Raw genomic sequence first — 20,317 nt, 5'->3', positions numbered from 1 at the left:
CTCGTGAAACCCATGGGCTTTCTTTAGGTTGGAAAGTGACAGTACAAGTTCCTCTGTGGCCAAGACTGGGATGGAGAGGAAGGGGATAGGGGAGCCATACCAGAGACACAAGTTTAGAGGAGGGTGGAAAAGCAAGATAGGCTTAGTGAAAGGAGACTAAAGCAAAAACTGGTATGAATCCCTTTGCAAAGTCAACGTAATGACAGGAATAAACAAAAAGCCTGAAGAAAATTGAATCGCATATTAGCCTGGACCATACACAGGTGAAGACAATTATAACCAGCTTGTACTTTCCAAGCACTTAGTATAGTACTCTGCACACAGTAAGCACTCAATAAATATGATTGAATGAATAAACAACCAGAACTAAAGACTGTTTCCAGTTCTTCTGATTAGGCAGAACACTGGCCTTGTAACCTCCCCAGTGCTTAGAACAGTGCTTTGCACATAGTAAGTGCTTAGTAAATGTCATTATTATTATTATTATAAAAACAATAATCACTGTTGTAATTATGATTGTATTTATGTGTCAAACACTGGTGTAGATACAAGGTAGTCAGATCAAGCGCAGTCCCTCTTCCACAGCCTATGAGATAGAGAGAGCTCTTATCTTATCTCCATTTTACAGATGATAAAACTGAGGTCCAGAACAAAAAAGTGATAGCCCTAGGTCATTCAGCAGGGAGCAGAACTCAGCTCTCCTAACTCCCAACCCTAAGCTCTATCATGCTTTGGCCATGTTAGGCTATGCTTAGTTTGATTCCCTACGGGTGGATCCAGTGATGTCCTTGACCTGTGTAAAGGAGAGTTGTTGGGTTTTTTGATGGCATTTATTGAGCACTTACTATGTGCAAAGCACTGTTCTAAGTGCTGGGGAGGTTACAAGGTAATCAGGTTGTCCCACGGGGGGCTCACAGTCTTAATCCCCATTTTACAGATGAGGTAACTGAGGCATGGAGAAGTTAAGTGACTTGCCCAAAGTCACACAGCTGACAGTTAGTGGAGCTGGGACTTGAACCCATGACCTCTGACTCCGAAACCCATGTTCTTTTCACTGAGCCATGCTGCTTCTCCAGTGTTGGTTATCTCCTTCTTACTTGTCTAGTCTTTTGACCTGCTTCTCCCCAACCCTCAACCTAGTGAACCTTCTCTCTGTCCCTTGCTGTCACCTCTCCTGCTTTGACCCCTTTTTAAAGAGGTTTTCCCCATAAAAATCTGTTTTTCTTCTTTAGGCCTGGGCCTGCAGAACCTGCAGCCTCATCCTCACCTCCACAGACCCGCCACGGGCACCCAGACCTGGTGAGTGGGAGCACCCCCTTCTCTTTGCCCCTGCCCACCAGGATGTTTCTGATGTAGGGATCCCGGAGGAGACCCCACCATGGATGGGGAGGGGGCAGGAGACCGTCCTGGCTGGGTGGAGTGTGGGGCCCAAGGTTGCAGCGATTACAAGCCACTGCAATCAATCAATTGTATTTCTTGAGCACTTACTGTGTGCAGAGCACTGTACTAAGCGCTTGAGATGGGACAGTACAACAGAGCTGGTAGACACATTGCCTGCCCACAACGAGTTTACTATCTAGAGGGGGAGACATTCATTCTTTCAATCAATCGTATTTATTGAGCACTTACTGTGTGCAGAACACTGTACTAAGCACTTGGGAAGTACAAGTTGGCAAGATATAGAGATGGCCCCTACCCAACATCGGGCTCACAGTCTAGAAGGGGGAGACAGACAACAAAACAAAACATGTGGACAGGTGTCAAGTCGTCAGAACAAATAGAATTAAGCTAAAGGCACATCATTAACAGAATAAATAGAATAGTAAATATGTACAAGTAAAATGAATAGAGCAATAAATCTGTACAAACATATATACAGGTGCTGTGGGGAGGGAAAAGAGGTAGGGCGGTGGGGTGGGGAGGAGGAGAAGAAAACGGGGGCTCTGTTTGGGAAGGCCTCTTGGAGGAGGTGAGCTCTCAGCAGGACTTTGAAGGGAGGAAGAAAGCTAGCTTGGCGGGATGTGTGGAGGGAGGGTGTTCCAGGCTATGGGGAGGACGTGGGACGGGGGTCGACGGCAGGACAGGCGAGAACGAGGTACAATGAGGACACACATTAATATGAATAAATTGGGGTGAAAAAAGGGATGCAAATCCAAGTGCAAGAACGCCACAGAAGGGGTTGGGAGAAGAGGAAATGAAGGTTTATGCTCCATCCCCTTTTGGGGTGGGCCTTCTCGGTTAAACTGCGAGGAGGGGGCGAGGGAGGTGGGGGTAGCGGGACTAGCCCGGACTGTTTGGAGAAAGGAAATCCGAGCTAAAGGTTGGGAGGGTCAAGACCATCTCCCCTGAACCCCGGGGCACCCGGAGGAGTTCCAGGCATCCCGTGGTCACCCTAATAATAAGTATTATTATTGTGGTAGTTGTTAAGGGCTTACTATGTGCCAAGCACTGTTCTAAGCACTGGGGTAGATACAAGGTAATCAGGTTGTCCCACGTGGGGTTCATAGTCTCAATTCCCATTTTACAGATGAGGTAATTTAGGCACAGAGAAGTGAAGTGACTTGCACAAGGTCACACAGCAAACGAGTGGCAAAGCCAGAACTAGAACCCACAACCTCTGGCTCCTAAGCCCATGCTCTCGCCACTAGTCCATGCTGCAATTATGGTATATAATAATAATAATAATGGTATTTGTTAAGCGCTAAATGCAAGGCACTGTACTAAACGCTGGGGTAGATACCAGCAAATCGGGTTAGACACAGTCCCTGACCCACGTGGGGCTCACAGTCTCAACCCCCAGTTTACAGGTGAGGTAACTGAGGCCCAGAGAAGTGAAGTGACTTGCCCAAGGTCACACAGCAGACAAGTGGCAGAGCAGGATTAGAACCCACGATCTTCTGACTCCCAAGCCCGGGCTCTATCCATTATGCCACGTTTTACTATGTGCCAGGTACTGTACTAAGCGCTGGGGCGAATGCAAGCAAATCAGGCTGGATGCAGTCCCTGTCCTGCGTGGGGCTCAGTCTGAACCCCATTTTATTCATTCAATTCATTCCATCGTATTTACTGAGCGCTTACTGTGTGCCGAGCACTGTACTAAGCGCTTGGAAAGAACAATTCGGCAACAAATAAAGACAATCCCTACCCAACAACAGCCTCATAGTCTAGAAGAGAGGAGACAGACAACAAAACAGAACAGAACAAGTAGACAGGCATCAATAGCATCAACATAAATAACTAGAATTATAGATCTATACACATCACTAATAAAATAAAATGAATAATACATATGTACATATATACACAAGTGCTGCGGGGAGGGGAAATTGAGGCCCAGAGAAGTGAAATGATTTATCCAAGTCCACACGGCAGGCAAGAGGCATCCCACGGCTCCCAGGCCGCTCCAGCTCCGGAGCCTGTGGCTTTCGGAAGGGTGGGTGGGATGAGCGCCCTCTCCTCCTCCCCCTTCCCCACCCATTCCCACCCATTCCCACCTCTTCCCACCCCTTTGGCTCCTCCTTGGCTCTGAGCGCATCCCGGGCTCAGCACCTCCAGGGTCTGGACCTGTTTGTTGGCATGAGTGATCATGAAATGCAAATAGCTGTGGAGCACCTCATCCTCCAAAGCCTCTGGCTCCTGCCCTAAGGACCGGACCTGGGATTCCCTCCTTCTCCCTTTTTCCTGAAGTTTTGTTTCTAGAAACGCATCCATCCTCCCTCCCTCCCTCCCTCCTTGTGCCCCCGCCCTCCGTGCCCGGGCTGCCTTGAGCGATCCGCCTTTGCCTCCACCGGCTCCACTGGGTACCCTCGGCTGGCAAGCGGGAACTGGCATCCTAGGATGCCCTCCGGGATCCCGAAGCGGGCATCCAAATAGGGACACGCGTTCCCGTCGCCTGGGATACAAGCCAGAGTAGAAAGGACGCTGTGAAGTTGTCCAGGTGGGTCTTTAAATAGCAGTCTGGGTCATTCCGGGGGTGGGGGAATTCCAGCATCCCATTCATTCAATCGTATTTATTGAGTTTTACTGTGTGCAGAGCACTGTACTAAGCACTCAGAGCCCATGGCACAACTGGAAAGGGAAATAATATGCTCCAAGCAGGAGGAAGACCCCACGACTTCAAACCCTTGCAGAGGAGGGTGGCTGGGATAAATGGAATGGATAAACGGGTGGCTGAAACGTTGAGAAGGACCCTGGAGGTTGGCTGGAGGGAGGGGGCGGTTGAAATCTGGGGACAGGCTGTCTTTTCACGATCTGTTTTTCTAGCTTCTTTCTTGTTCTGGTACCAGGCTGAGGTTTCAAGGAAGCCACGAACCCTATTTCTGAAGGGAGACTAGGGAAGGGATGATTGGACTGGAAAATAATGTCCTGGTACATGACAGCTCCGAAGAATTGTCCAAAAACTCATCCATCACAAAGCAGTTAGGTAGGTAGTAGGGGGTGAGAATTGAAAGAAAGGTGTTGGATTCTGGTAAAACCCAGCATTGTAGTTAGAGGGAAAATACTTCTTTTACTCGTGTTTTAAAATAGTACTTTTAAAGGCTAAGAGCAATTTCTTTGCAAGAAACGGAGTAGCTGAAAAATAATAATTGCTGTATTTGTTTGGCAGTTATTATGTGCCCAGTTCTGTGTTAAACTCTGGGGTAGATATGAGATTATCAGATCCAACACAGTCCCTGTCCCACATGGGGTTTATTTATATTAATGTCAGTCTCCCCCTCTAGACTGTAAACTCATCTGGGACAGGGAATGTGTCTGCTAATTCTGTTGTACTCTTCCCAGCGCTTAGAACAGTGCTCTGCACATAGTAAGCACTCAATAAATACCACTGATTGATTGATGGGGTTCACAGCCTAAGGGAGAGGGAGAAGAGGTATTTAAATCCCCATTTTACAGATGAGGAGACTGAGGCACAGAGAAATTAAGTGATTTGCCCAAGGTTGCATAGCAGGCCAGAAAGTTTGTCTTTAGCTCACTGGCTTCTGAGCTTTCAATATGGTTCACAAATGGGATTTGCCTCTTTTAAGCTTACAGGGCAGTAAAGGAAGCAGGTAAAACCCTTGGATGGTTACCTTTGCTCATAGGAACCGAAATGGGGTTTGTAGTTGCATTTCAGCAATTTGTGTGAGAAGATTCAAGTCATCTCTGATGGATCACACTGATGCTGTGGGCTGGGAACGTATCTGTTTATTGTTGTACCGCACTCTCCAAGCACTTAGTACAGTGCTCTGCACACAGTAAGCCCTCAATAAATATGATTGACTGACATTGACTGACAGACACGACCGTAACCCTAAAAACACTCTTTAAACCTAGGTACTTTCCAACTCTGAATGATATAAATGTTGCTCTAAAGTATCATCTCACGTTTACTCCTAAGTTTGTGCTGTGAAGCAGCCAGTATGAGCGTGAGGCAAAAAGAGAACCTAGGAGAAAGGAGCGACAGGGGAGAGCTGAAACACGTGGACTCAGTTTTGGGGGAAGCAATTATAATAATAATAATGGTATTAAGCACTTACTATGTGCAAAGCACTGTTCTAAGTGCTGCGGAGGCTACAAGGTGATCAGGTTGTCCCACAGGGGGCTCACAGTTTTAATCCCCATTTTACAGATGAGGTAACTGAGGCACAGAGAAGTTAAGTGACTTGACCAAAGTCACACAGCTGACAGTTGGCGGAGCCCGGATTTGACGCTTGAATTTGAAGCAATGTAAGGAGTAGTGCCTCTAAGACACAAAAACTTCTTCTAAATGAGAATTGTATTGGGATAGTTCAATTATTATGGTATTTATTAAGCATTTACTATGTGCCAAGTGCTAAGATGCATACAAAATATTCAGATTGGACACAGTCCCTCTCTCAATCTAAGTGGTTGGGAGAGCAAGTATTTTATTCCCATTTTACAGATGAGGAGCCTGAGGCCTAGAGATGTTGACTGACTTACTCAAAATCATTCAGCAGCCCGCAGAAAGAGCTGGGACTTGAATCCAAGCCTCCTGATTCTCAGTCCAAAGCTCCACTAGGCCAAGCTGCTACTCTCATCTTGAGCTTGATCTGGTGAAATCACAGCCCCATGATTCATTTTGTGGACAATGAAATAGACAGAGGTGTTGAACTGCTTATCTTTTGAAAAAGTTACTTAAGGAGAAATTGAGAAAATGGGAACAAGGTTTTGATATTTGCACAGCGTCTTTTAGTTCAGACGTTGGTTCACCTCCCAAATGTTCTCTTGAACTCCCACCATAGACCTGGCATGGAAGAGTAATAACATAATCCCAGTTTAGGCGATGGAGACACCGAGGCTCAAGAAAGTTAAAATTTACCCATGATCATATTAGTAAGTAGAGCAGGACCTAAAAATCTTAGATTCCTACCTTTACTGTTGTCTCCAGTGGAGCATTTCCTACTTAATTAGTGGTTTCAAGTTGAAACGTCAGTCCATTTTGATAATCAGTGGTATTTATTGAGCACTTACTGTATGCACAGCATTGTATTAAGCACTTAAAAAACACCAGGACAAAGTCGCTGTCCCTAGACTCAACAAACTAATAAGGGAGATAAGCAAACATAAATGATTTACAAATAATGGAGGCAAGTGGAGGAAATAGGAAGTACCCCAATAGCAAAATCATATCAAGGTGGAGTAGTTTAATACATAAATATGCAATTGAATGTACATATTTATGTAAGAACTATGAACAAGTATAAATACATAAGTGCTAAGAACAGTTGTTGGATTGGACCAACTTGGGGTGTTGGGAATTAATCAGGGAAGGCTTTTTGGAGGAGGTGGGATATTTGGAGGCTTTGGACCTGTAATTGATTCAGGTAATACCCTCTCCAAACAAAGATGTTCTCATTAGTCATATGCAATCCACCCATGTTAGATCATCTTTAGATGTTTCCCTGTCTGTTCAGTTGACATTTCTCTGGAGTTAATTACGAAGTCTGGGTAACACAGTGACAATTATGGAAGCAACAGTGCCAGGAGTTGTACACTTTGTCTTTCATGTGGGAAGCGGAGCACACTTAAATAAAGCAATATGAAAATGTTAGGAATGTCAGAATATTCATTTCAGAAGCTGACTTCCCAATTATGAGGAGCACAAGGGGATCATATATATGGATTAGAGTTCAGGGCCTGTCACCCCTATTCGACACAAAATCTTGTGACTGAAATAAGCTGTTGTGTGTTGTAAAGAGGATGTTTGGGGAAAATTAATTTTAAATATCTTCTTGACAATCTGGGGGCTATCACTAAGAGTAAGCTTGTTCTTTTTCCCTTGGAAGGCAGGGAAAAGACTTTGAAAAATGTGAGGTCGATGCTCAATCAATGCTGACAACTGCACAGAATAGATTCGTGGGCTAGTACAAGATAAATGGAGGGAGATGTTTTTAAAAAAAAATCCTGCCCTCTCAAACCTATAGTGGGCAGGGATTATGTCTATCAGCTTCATTGTATTGCACTTTCTCAAGCGCTTAGTTCAGTGTTCTGCACTCATGGATTCAGTTCCTGTCTTAGTGACTGGACTCAACTTTGAACTTAGAGTACTAAGGACAAAAAATAATGACAATAATTAATAACTGTGGTATTTGTTGAGTACTTATTGTGTGTCAAGCATTGTCCTAAGTGCTGGGGTAGATACAAGTTAATCAAGAATTGTTCTAAGTGCTGGGGTAGATACAAGTTAATCAGCCTGTTATCTCCCTCTTCTGCTCTTCCTCTCTCTCCCTCTTTCCTTTTCTTTCTCTCTCTTTCTCTCTCTCTTCATCCTTCTCTTCTCTCTTCTCTTTTCCCCCCTTTTCCTCTCTTCTGCTCTCTCCCTTTCTTAACCTTTCTCTCCACCACTTCCCCATTTCTCTCCTTCCCCTCTGTCCATCTCCTTATTATAAGTGGTTGCAAAGACAGTTATCATTTTGTTTTTTACCTTCAGTTGTCTTCCATGTAGACATACATCTGTCAGGAATTAAGACTGAATAATCTTCTTTCATTTTTAAGCCCTGTGGTCATTTAGAATTTTAGAAAAGATTTCACTGTGACCCCAGAGATGGCCAAAGCAGGCCATATCCATTTATTCTGTTTCCTATGACACACTTCATAAATTTCTTATGATGTAAAATCGTTAATGCCTAGCATCAGAAAATGAATGTACTGCTTTTTGATGGAAATATCATTAACTTGTGTGACAGTGATTTTACATTTTAAATGTAATGCATTTCTCCAAATGGAAGAGGGTATTTTTCTTAGTATTCAGTACAGTGCTTTGCACATAGTAGTTGCTTAATAAATAGTATTATTGCTGCCACCAGTTTTTCTACTACAGTCTCTCAGCTGAACTCCAGGTGCAGATTGCCTAAGACCCAGAAGTTTTTCATTTGGCTGCAATTCCCCAACAGAACCCCAGCAGCAGCCATGAAAAAGGGACCCAAGGGAAGCGAGGTGACATGTTCCTTTATCTGGCTCTGTCGTGTGTCCAGAGTCACTAGTGGGAGGGATGCTCTTTGATGCTGTAGTTTGCCTTCTGTGCCTGGTATTAACTAATGGGGTGGAGAAATGTCAGAATGGGGAGGAAGGGGGAGAAGGAGCCTAATTTCAGGCTATTAAACAAGCCTCTGATAGGTTCTACAGAAGCAGAAACCAGCTCAATTGATAGCTTGTGCTAAAATGCAAAAAAAAAAAAAATGCAAATGCCAGGAAAATCCATTTCATTCCCCAGTACAAATGTTTGGCCCACCAGCCGAATTCTAAAAGGCCTCTTTTCTTTTCGTTATCCTTCATTCATTAATTCATTCATTAATTCATTCACTCATTCAGCAGTTCCATTGAGCACCCTCTGTGCAAGGATCACAGTCCTGGCACAGTTTAGCCTTGACAGTGATGTAGCTAGAAGTACGGCTAAGGTATTCACGTTGCAGGAGCCAGTGGAAAAAAAATCCATTTCTGATTATTGTTACAGTTTTCACCCCAGTATTTCATGAAAGATGAACACACTTCAGCCTTCTCGTTGGAACCTCACGTGTGACACACTGAACAAGTCCTGGAGCAGAGAGTATTCTTTTCCGACCACAAATACAGCAGACAAAGTCATCCTTCCTGCTTTAATTGGAATTATCTGCACCACGGGTCTAATTGGCAACATTCTTGTTGTCTTCACAGTTATAAGGTATGGCTTGGAATTTATTCCAGGAGCTTGATAACAGCTCATTATTCCCACCTCAGTCATTAGTGATGGGGTTTATTCCTGGTAAGTTATTATCACTAAACTAATGGTTTTTTTCAGCTATTTGGAGGAAGAAACCCTTTGCAAGTTTTCTACTGATGCCTCACCTTCGTAACCATTAAAAATATTATTCTTCCACCCTGAATGGGTAGCTGTAGTTGTATTGAGTGATGCAGTGTGCTGTACTGAACACTTGGAAAGTACAATCCAACAGTCATATTTATTGAGTGCTTACCATATGCTGAGTACTACACTAAGTGCTAGGGAGAGCATGGTAAAACAGAGTTGGTAGAGTACAATATAACAGAATTATTACAAAACAGGGAAGTGACATGTTCTCTGCCCACAAAAAGTTACACTCTAATGGAAGAGACTGATGTAAAAAGTGCTGCAAATAAATAAGTACATAGGTGCTGGAGATGGCTGGTGGGTTTTTGTGACTTGTAAAAGTACTTCTGTATGCCCTGGATTTAAGGGGCACATGTGAGGCAGTGAGGGTGAGGTTGGGAGGAAGACACTCTGAGAGGAGTGTTACCAACTTGTACTTCCGAAGCGCTTAGTACAGTGCTCTGCACACAGTAAGCGCTCAATAAATACAATTGATTGAGGAGGAGGAAACAAGGAGTCCTTTGCTGTCAGTTCACTATGATCCAGTTGGGCAGAGAGGGAGAAAATAGCATTTTTTCCCATTAGAATGTTATCTCCTGGAGGGCAGGGATCATGTCTACTAACTCTGTTGTATGGTACTCTTCCAACACGTAGTACAGTGCTCTACACACAATAAATGCTCAAGAAATACCACTGATTGACTGATTGATTGAATGAATGACTGCTCTAGAGGATGGCGTGACCAGCAGTGTTACCATAATTTGATATCAGTACGTGAGAGGTAGTTTTGGAGGGAAGAACAAATCATGGATCAGACAGAAATTATGGCATTTATAGCATAAGAATTATGGCATTTATTAAGCATTTACCACATGCTAAAACAGCAATCCAGAGGAGTGGTCTAGTCCTAAAGGCATTAATTCAAACTAGTCCTCCAAAGGCATTCGCCCACTATTATTTGCCTTTCGTGAATAAATTAGCAGGCTCATCCCACCTCTTTCATCATATCCTGGTTTCTTTACTCTGTCTCCTATCACAGTGCCGGATTTTATCAACAGGCATTTTCAATCCATCAGTGGTATTTATTTAGCACTGTGCTAAATATTAAAGTACTGTACAGAGCAAGTTCTGCACTGAGCACTGTACTAAGTGCCTGGGAGAGCACAATATGATACAGTTAGCAGACATTTCCTCTGCCCACAACAAGCTCTTAACTGTAACTTCAGACAGGGCATCAATCTCAGACTCCAATAGAGGACAAAATTCTGCTCTTTGCTACTCCAGGGTAATAATTCAATAAATCATGCTTAAATAAGATGTTTTCACATCATGGCCTCTTATTCAGCTAACACTGAATGCCATAGTTCCATACAGACCAGTCACTTTAGTTTTATACCCTCTGATGGAGCCAGTGTCTCAGCTGAAAGTTAATGGTTAACAATGTTTTTCCAGTAGATAAGGTAGTCTGCTATTCTCTTCATTGAAACAAAGCAATATGGTAAACATAGTGATAAGTGCATGCATACCGATTCATATCACACTTCATGAAAGTGAAAGTTCCTTTTTTTTTCAAAATTAGGCCTGTGACTTGCAAGATACATTTCAAGCCATATGTTCCATATGCGTTCCACGTATTTTCAACTTATATATGTAAAGTCAATCCACATAAAAATGCAAAGGAAAGAGTTGTCAGGCATTAGTATGTGTGCCCCCTTTGGCATTGTTTAAATTTGGAATTGTGCACAGATAAAACACTGAGTAAAAAGGAGAATCATGTGTGTACATTTGTTCAGATTGTTTAAGCCAGGAGCCCAAATTATTTTCCATAAACTCAATTTCTCACAAATACCATTCCATTTCCAGCTCAGGGAAAGGAGCCAAATTTTTATGGGAAATAATTGAAAAGGCTAAGTTTAAATTTTAATTAGTTTCATGAATGTAAAATATTTTAGTACTTCTTTTCTAGGATGGCATAATTAGAATAATATTAAGGACCAATTTCCCACATGAGTGAGCTTTAATTAATTCAAATCCAATTATGCAACTCGGTTAACATTTATTGAGTACCCACCAGTTACTTGGCCCTATTCATTCATTCATTCATTCAATCGTATTTATTGAGCACTTACTGTGTGCAGAGCACTGTACTAAGGGCTTGGGAAGTACAAGTTGGCAACATATAGAGAAGGCCCTATGATGGGACCAGGATCTGTGGAGTTTTGTGTCCTTCTCAGAGTGTCAAATATCGAGTAGGGGCAATCCAGGTAGCAGATAGCTAAGATGGTTAAGGATAGTCAAGGTTGAATCATGACCCATTTGATATTCATCCCAGTCCCAACCCCACAGCACTTACGTACATATATTTAAAGTACATTCTATAAATTACCTATTTCTTCATATTAATAATGTGTCTGTGTCTCTCCCCTAGACTGTAAGCTTATTAAGGGCAGGAAACGTGCCTACTAATTCTGCTGCATTATACTCTCCCAAGCCCTTAGTACAGAGCTCTGCACATAGCACTCAATAAATGTCAATGTCAATCCATTGATGGATTGATGACAATGCTAGCCTCAGAGTTTAGGAATATAATCTCCTTGTGAACAGGGATTGTGTCTTGTGTTTTTGTTTCACTTTCCAAAGTGTGCCATACATTGTACTCAGTTACCATTCATTCATTCACTCGATCATATTTATTGAGTGCTTACTGTGTGTAGAGCACTGTACTAAGCACTTGGGAGAGTACAAAAAACAATTTCCCTGCCCACAACAAACCATTACTACTACTAATACTATTACTGCTACCAACTTTTTAAAAAAATGTTAACAATAAAAATGGAGTTTGACCCAATGAGTTGTAAAAATAAGGCATTCTGGAATTGGAAATAAAACAGGACAAAGAAAAGAGAGTCTGATCAGCATCAACTTGAGCACTAAAACACTAAACTGGCTAACAACTGCAGCTTAACTGAAGCCACCACAGTCCCACTGGGCTATAAAATCTGTACTCAGAGCAACCTCCTGGGACTGCTAGTTGGAAAGTAAGAACTCTTTTGGAAAGTTTATACTATTTACATTACACATAGTGAGAGCTATAGGTGTACGTATACAATTTTATAGTTTTGTTGGTAGTAGTAATTCATCAGTGGTATTGTGAGCCCGTTGTTGGGTAGGGACCATCTCTATATGTTGCCGACTTGTACTTCCCAAGTGCTTAGTACAGTGTTCTGCAAACAGTAAGCACTCAATAAATACGAGTGAATGAATGAAATAAAATTGATGGAGCACCTACTATGGTCAGAGCACTGTACCAAATACTTGAGATAGTACAAGTGAGTAAAAGACAGGATCCCTGCCCTCAAGGAGTTTACAATCAGATAGCACATTTCTAACAAGTCCACAGTAGTCACCACTAGAGCTTTGTGAGAGGGAATCCTGGATGACCTTGTTTAAAACCAGGCTCTCATTTTAGCAGGTAACAAAGGCAATTGTCAATGCCTTAGGGGAATCAAAAATCACAATAGAGTAAACGATGGCGTAGTGCTGCTGTTGAATCAATCAATCCAGGCTATTTATTGAGTGCTCATGTTGTGTGCAAGTCACTTAACTTCTCTGTGCCTCAGTTACCTCATCTGTAAAATGGGGATTAAGACTGTGAGCCCCACGTGGGACAACCTGATTACTTTGTATCCCTCCCCAGCACTTAGAACAGATATTGGCACATAGTAAGTGCTTAACAAATACCATCATTAGTTTTACTATTACTTAGCGCTTGATATCTATCAGTCACTCTTTTGCCTCCATTTGTTTTAGGTCAAGGAAAAAAACGATTCCAGACATCTACATCTGTAATCTGGCACTGGCCGATTTGGTTCATATCATCGGGATGCCCTTCCTGATCCACCAGTGGGTAAGCGGAGGAGAATGGATATTTGGAAGTCCTCTCTGCACCATCATTACTTCTCTGGACACGTGCAACCAGTTCGCATGCAGTGCGATTATGACCGTTATGAGCTTGGACAGGTATGTAAGCTACTCTTTAAAATACCTCACTCCATACTCAGACTCTTTTTAGTGTTGTCTTACATATTTGCAAAAGATACCCATGGTGAAGTTCACCAACATTGGGTGCTTGGCAGAAAAGGCCAGTCAGTGTGTCAGTCAGAGACCTAATCACACTGGGCACACAAAGCGGTTGTCCCTTGTTGTGTTGTTGTACTTCAGGTTCGTAGCTCCTGGCCAGAATCTAGTATCTGGTTCTCACTGGCCAGCCAAAGTGGGGAATTGTGTTCACCAGCCTGCAGGGCTCAACTGAGACACGGTTTCTAAACCATTAAGAAATGTTCTCTTTTGGAGTGTGACTAAAAAAAGAAAGTGCCAGATTTACTGCGTATGTGTGAGTGTGGATGAAGAGATGCGGAGGGGCCAAGTGGATAGAGCACAGGCCTGGAAATCAGAAGGACCTGGGTTCTAATTGCAGCTCCACCACTTGTCTGCTGTGTGGCCTTTGGCAAGTCACTTAACTTCTCTGTGCTCACTTCCCTCATCTGTAACATGGGGATTAAGACCATGAGTCCTATATGGGATAGGGATTGTGTCCAACCTGGTTATCTTGTATCTGCTCCAGTGCTTAAAACAGTGCCTGGCACATAGTAAGCTCTTAACAAGTGTCATTAATATCATTACAATTATTATTATTATACATTCAGTGTAACATCTCATCACTGCAATCTGAGTGACAAATGATCCTCTCAAAGCAACAGGTGTGAACAGCAAACTCGGGGCATTCTCTTAGACTAAGCAATTTAAACCATCAAATCAAAACCTTAAGGTTAGGTTTTTCCCCTTGATGTGAGAGCTAATGGGAAAATGGGTGCTGTAACTTTTAATCTCGGTGACTTTATTTCAGTGAGCCTTATCAGTGTTGGGCTTTAATTTCAATTCCTTTCTAAAGATATTTCATTCAATGCGTGTAAACAAAAAACACGCAAGCATATCATAGAGTAAATGTTGGAATCATATCTCTATATTATGTGAAAACTATTTTCATTGACATATGAGGAATCTTTAACTAAAACCTTCGATTGAATTATTACCTCCTTTTGGAACTTAGTTAAATACAAATTTTGAATGAAATTACTGCATTTAATTATTTTATTTTAGGCAACAAAATTAAAACTGGAAATTTCAACTATATCCACTTCCTACTCGCCATTAATGTTAATTATTTTAATTGATCAAAAAGTTAATTATACCATCCTGTGGTGCAGTTTCTCTCATGTAAAAATCAATTCTCAGTTGCAAAGAAAGTTTAGTTTTTGTATGACATCGCTTACCAGAATATATTTTGTTTAAAATAATTTTTAATGAAAAGATAATTTCTAAAGTTTTAACTAAGCTATCAGTTCAATGTAATATCTTATGCAGGTCCCAACTTTTCACAATTGCTTGATTAAGAGTAAAATCTATGAGGCCCTTTCATCCTACCCCACTCTCCCACTAGAGCTTTGTTACTGATCAGAGATAAATACATACTCTGAAAAATTGAATACACAGCCTTCTTGCTATAACATTTATCACACCTTTCTTTCACTCTCTGGATAATGGTTTAGCCGCAAAATTGCAATGCCACATCTATGGAAACAAATATTTTCAAAACAAAGTCAAAGGTTCAGTGAAAGCTCTTATGCTCTTGATTTCAGTAAATGTTACTTTGAAGTAAAGCTTTTAAATTCTAACTATTGTACTTTCCCAAGCACTTAGTACATTGCTCACCACAGAATAAGTCCTCAATAAATAGTATAGAATGAGTCTAGAGTGGGTCGTTATGATAGATGCCAATTTGATGGATCATAGCATGCTAGTGTTTCAGGTGGACCCTCAATTTTCTCAGAGTGGTAGCAAAGGTTGTTATACCATTGCAGGTTTTAACAATAAGTTTCTTTCCATAGTGAATGATCTTCCAGAAAAATGACAGCTTCCAAACTTCTCATCTAGAGAACACATTGCATTTAGAGAATTCTGATAAAAATCTTATTCAAATGTTTCCAGCTGAGTTTCACCCAATGTAGGGAAATTATCCAGAAAGTCAAGACTTGTGTTAAGGAGACAAAGATGAAAACTTCACGTCTCATATCCATACACACACACTCTTCCAACCCCTTCATGCTTTTCCCAAGCATGCAGCTTTTGATTGTTGTAAGAATTCATTCAGGATTCCCCCAGTTCCCCTCAATGCATTTGAATTGAGAGTTGAGCGTCACATGCCTTCTATCCACAGCTGGATTTCCCAAAGAATGTCTGTAAAGTAAGCAGTCTTGCAGAGTTAGAGTTCTAGAAAATTCTGTCTTGATAGTGTCAGCTGTTTGCATGAATTCTTGTCAGTTTTCAGATCCTAGTGTTATTTTCTCTCATGATAGAGTAGATTTTTTTTCCCCAAAACAATAGAGTTGTCCTTTAGGGGGGATAATAATGCTAATACTCTTTTCTTGTGAAGTTCTTATCCTCAGAGATATTATGGATTTTCCTAAAACCTCTTCTCAACTGTTTTGCAGGTACCTGGCTCTAGTCCAACCATTTAGACTCACCAGCCTGAGAACAAGGTCAAAAGCCGTTCGAGTCAACTTAAGCCTCTGGGCGGCTTCGTTCATTTTAGTCTTCCCCGTCTGGATCTACTCTAAAGTCATTAAATTCAAAGATGGTTTGGAAAGTTGTGCTTTTGATCTAACCTCCCCCAACGAGGTTCTTTGGTAAGTTGTGAACGTTTATGGAGAGTAGAGTTGAACTAAACGGGGGCTTCTTTCACCTGCTGAGCTCCAGGTTAGCAGAGAAGCAGAAAATATTGTAGAAGGATCCCCACAATTCTTCATTCCCCTAATCATTAGCCACAGTACTTTGCTTTCCACAATGAACAGGCTTCTTTCATATAGGCTCATAATTTTTTTTATAGTATTTGTTAAGCACTTACTACCAATCGACGGTGTTTATTGAGTGCTAACTAAGCACTGTACTAAGAGCTTGGGAGAGAACAGAATTAGCAGGCACATTCCCTAAATTGTAAGTTTACAATCTAGTTGATATGCCTGGCACTGTATTAGGCCCCGGGGTAGATACAAGATAATCGGGACCATGCTCTTTCCACTAGACCATGCTGCTTCTCATCAGATCTGGATTGGAGTATGATTGTGAAAATGTTAACACGTATGGTTTTAAATACATACTTTTAGAATTAAGATATGAAGAGACATCAGTATTAATAGGCTTTATTAAGCATCTACTGAATTTGGAACACCAAATTTTAAAACAGAGATGATCATGAGTGACTATATGATCTTCTAGCTCTCGAACAAAACTGTTCCCTACTCCATTACTCCAGTACTCCCCCAAGTGCGTAGTTCAGTGAAGAAACCTCACTAGGCACTCAATAAATACCACTTCAAAAAAAAATCTGAAGGAACCGAATGAAATGAGTTAGGCACAGTGTAGCAAAAAAGTTTAAAAGTTCAAAACACTTATGCTGACAAAGGCACAAGTAAAACTATATGGATACAAATCATTTAGGATTCTCTATGAAGCGTACTTGTGGTTAATATTCATATACATATAAAAAATATTTATCATTCATTGTCTTTCTTATTTAAAGATGTCAAGTTCCCAGTCCACCTCATTTATAAATCCTCTCCTCTCTTCCAAGGGTCTTTCACTCAAACAATCAAACAAGTCAGTCAGTCAGCCAGTCATTTTGAGCACTTACTGTGTGCACAGCACTGTACTAACGGCATGAGAGAGTACAATATAACAATAAAAGACACATTCCCTGACCACAACAAGCTTACAGGTACAGCCCCTAAACAGATTATTGTACTAAGCACTTGTGAGAGCAAAATAAGGGGAAATTAGGAGTTTTACAATCTAAGGCAGTACTTGCATTTTAAGGTAATTCAGAGATCCAGGTCAGTATCTGCAGTCTGTGAGATGCAGGATATGTTTTATATTCTCCAGCAACTCAGCATGACTGTGAAAATGTGCCTTGTCCTTTATTAATCATACTTATTGAATGCTTACTGGGTGCAAAGCATTGTACTAAGTGCTTGGAAGAGTACAATATAACATCAAACACATTCAAACACAACAATCACATTGTCCTTTAAGTAACTTTGTTTTTCTGTCTTGCAGGTATACCCTTTATCTCACTATAACCACCTTTTTTTTCCCATTACCACTTATTTTGGCCTGCTACATATTAATTTTATGTTACACCTGGGAGATGTATCAGCAGAACAAGAAAGCAGGATGGTAAGGTAACATCTTGTGATTTTTTTTCATAGCATCTTCAGGAATATTAAGACAGGACACCCTGATCTAGCTAATTAGTTATATATAATTTTAACTGTTTATGAGCTTGACCTGGAGATCAAAGTTTTCAATATAAATATGTGTTGTTTTCAGATTTGATGGGTTCATAATGAGCCAGATATTATCAAAGTATGCAGTTCTGGTATCTGAGGAAGGTGCAGAAAAAAGCAAACAAAATGATCAGGCAAATAATCAATGATATTTATTAAGTGCTTACTTTGTGCAGAGCACTGTAATAAGGTCTTGGGAGAGTATAATACAACAGAGTGGGCAATAATAATGGTGGTATTTGTTAAGCTCTTACTGTGTACCAAGCACTGTTCTAAGTGCTGGGGTAGACACAAGGTAATCAGGTTGTCCCACATAGGGCTCACAGTCTTAATCTCCATTTTATAGATGAGGTAACTGAGGCACAGGGAAGTTAAGTGACTTGCCCAAAGTCACACAGCAGACAAGTGGCGGAGGTGGGTAGCTATGTTCCCTGCACACAACGCACTTATGGTCTCTTGGATGAAAACCTTGTCCTTGCTACCTCACCTTGCTGCTCTCCTACTACAATCCAACCCACACACTTCACTCCTCTGGTACCAACCTACTCACTGTTCCTCAGTCTCATCTATCTCACCTCAGACCTTTCGCCCATATAATAATAATAATGATGGTATTTGTTAAGCACTTACTACGTGCCAAGCACTGTTCTAAGTGCTGGGGGGATACAAGGTGATCAGGTTGTCCCACATGGGGCTCACGGTCTTAATCCCCATTTTACAGATGAGGGAACAGAGAAGTGAAGTGACTTGCCCAAAGTCACACAGCTGACAATTGGCGGAGCCGGGATTTGAACCCATGACGTCTGACTTGAAAGCCTGGGCTCTTTCCACTGAGCCACGCTGCTTCTCCATATCCTGCTTCTGTCCTGGAATGACCAAACTCTTCATATCTAGCAAACAGTTACTCTCCCCACCTTCAAAGACTTATTGAAGGCACGTCTCCTCCAAGAGGCCTTCCCGGACTAAGCTCTCATTTCCTCTTCTCCCACTCCTTTCTGTGTCACCCGGATTTACTCCCTTTATTCACCCCTCCCTCAACCCCACAGCACTTTTGTACATGTGGGGAATTTATTTGCATTGATGTCTGTCTCCCCCTCTAGACTGAAAGTTCACAGTGGGCAGGAAGCATGTCTACCAACTCTGTTACACTGTTTTTTTGTACTCTCTCAATTGCTTAGTACAGTGCTCTGCACACAGTAAGCACTCAATAAATACAAATGACTGAATTCTGCCTATCGCTTCTCACATTCCTGTTGCAGTTGCAGCTCCAGCATCCCGAGACAAAGAGTCATGAAGCTGACTAAGATGGTCCTGGTGTTGGTGGGGGTGTTTGTTGTAAGTGCTGCCCCTTATCACGTGATTCAGCTCATGAACCTGCACATCGCCCGCCCAACACTGACCTTCTACGTAAGCTACTATCTTTCCATCTGCCTCAGCTACGCTAGCAGTAGCATCAACCCTTTCCTCTACATCCTGCTGAGCGGAAATTTCCGGAAACGCCTCGCAAACTGTTCCAGGATCCAAAGGAAAGGGACGGAACGGGAAATTAACCACGTTGAAAACACACTGAAATCGAGCTTTTAGCAATTAATCTGTAGTATCAATTGAGCGCTTATTGACTGAGCACCTTCTGTGTGCAGAGCACTGTATTAAGCACTCAGGAGAGTGCAAGAGTTTAAGAGACATGGTCCCTTGCCCTTAAGGAGTTTACAGTCTAACAGATTATCTTTGCAAGGGAATCTAACTCCGGGTGGCTTTGAAAATCAGACCTCCTTTACTTCCACTGGGTCGATTTGAGTAATTCAGAGTAAAAATAATCGTACACACATGCTTTATGACGTGGGTCCTAAACTTACAGCTTGAAGTAGGCTCAATGTGCTAACCGTTGTGTGAAATATTTTGAACTGTATTTGGGGGATGTGTTTAGATCACCTGGTCCTCATGGCATTGTACATATGTATGATAATATGTGGAGTGGTCACCTGTTAACGAGAGCCCAAGTGCCTGACAGATACTAGTCAATGATCACCTTAGTTCTATTGATGGTCTCCTTGGGCTCTGGCTTCAATTGATGCTTTATCTTGCAGTTTTTAAGGCATGAGAAATAAAGCATTGAAGGAAGGTGCCACTAGTTCTATGCTTTTGACTTGAGCTCTGACTGTGTGCTTGCAAACCATCATCTGAAATGTTCAGGCTTCATCATGTGAGAATATCAAACATAAACTTTGAACAAGTCAAGAAGCAGCATGGCCTAGTGGATACAGCACAGGCCTAGGAGTCAGAAGGATCTGAGTTTTAAATTCGACTCTGCCACTTGCCTGCTGGGCGACCTTGGGTAAGTCACTTCACTTGTCTGTGCCTCAGTTCCCTCATTTGTAAAATAAGGGTTGAGAGTGTAAGCCCTACATGGGACAGGGACCGTGTCCAACCCAATTATCTCGCATCTACTCCAGCACCTAGTACAGTGCCTGACACATAGTAAGCGCTTAACAAATACCATAAAAAACTCATCTTCAGTCCACCATCACATGAAGCAGAAAAGAGGACAAAATAGCTTTCTCCCAACTCAAAAACATTCACTAGGAAAGGT

The 20,317-nt window shown here is 41.8% G+C and overlaps 1 protein-coding gene across 1 annotated transcript; it reads left to right on the top strand.

Annotated features, from left to right (window-relative positions):
- The first annotated feature begins 3,849 nt into the window (after positions 1-3,849).
- MCHR2 (melanin concentrating hormone receptor 2) lies at positions 3,850-19,844 on the top strand. Its single transcript, XM_038761332.1, has 6 exons — positions 3,850-3,937; positions 8,954-9,160; positions 13,136-13,345; positions 15,877-16,071; positions 17,498-17,617; positions 18,987-19,844. The coding sequence occupies exons 2-6, from the start codon at positions 8,979-8,981 to the stop codon at positions 19,309-19,311; spliced, it is 1,032 nt and encodes a 343-aa protein (XP_038617260.1). The 5' UTR covers positions 3,850-3,937; positions 8,954-8,978; the 3' UTR covers positions 19,312-19,844.
- Positions 19,845-20,317: the final 473 nt, after the last annotated feature.

The sequence above is a fragment of the Tachyglossus aculeatus genome, chromosome 19, assembly GCF_015852505.1.
Source record: "Tachyglossus aculeatus isolate mTacAcu1 chromosome 19, mTacAcu1.pri, whole genome shotgun sequence".
Taxonomy (NCBI): Eukaryota; Metazoa; Chordata; class Mammalia; order Monotremata; family Tachyglossidae; genus Tachyglossus; species Tachyglossus aculeatus.
The sequence above is the reverse complement of the archived record's forward strand: the minus strand, read 5'-3'. Positions and strand labels throughout refer to the sequence as shown.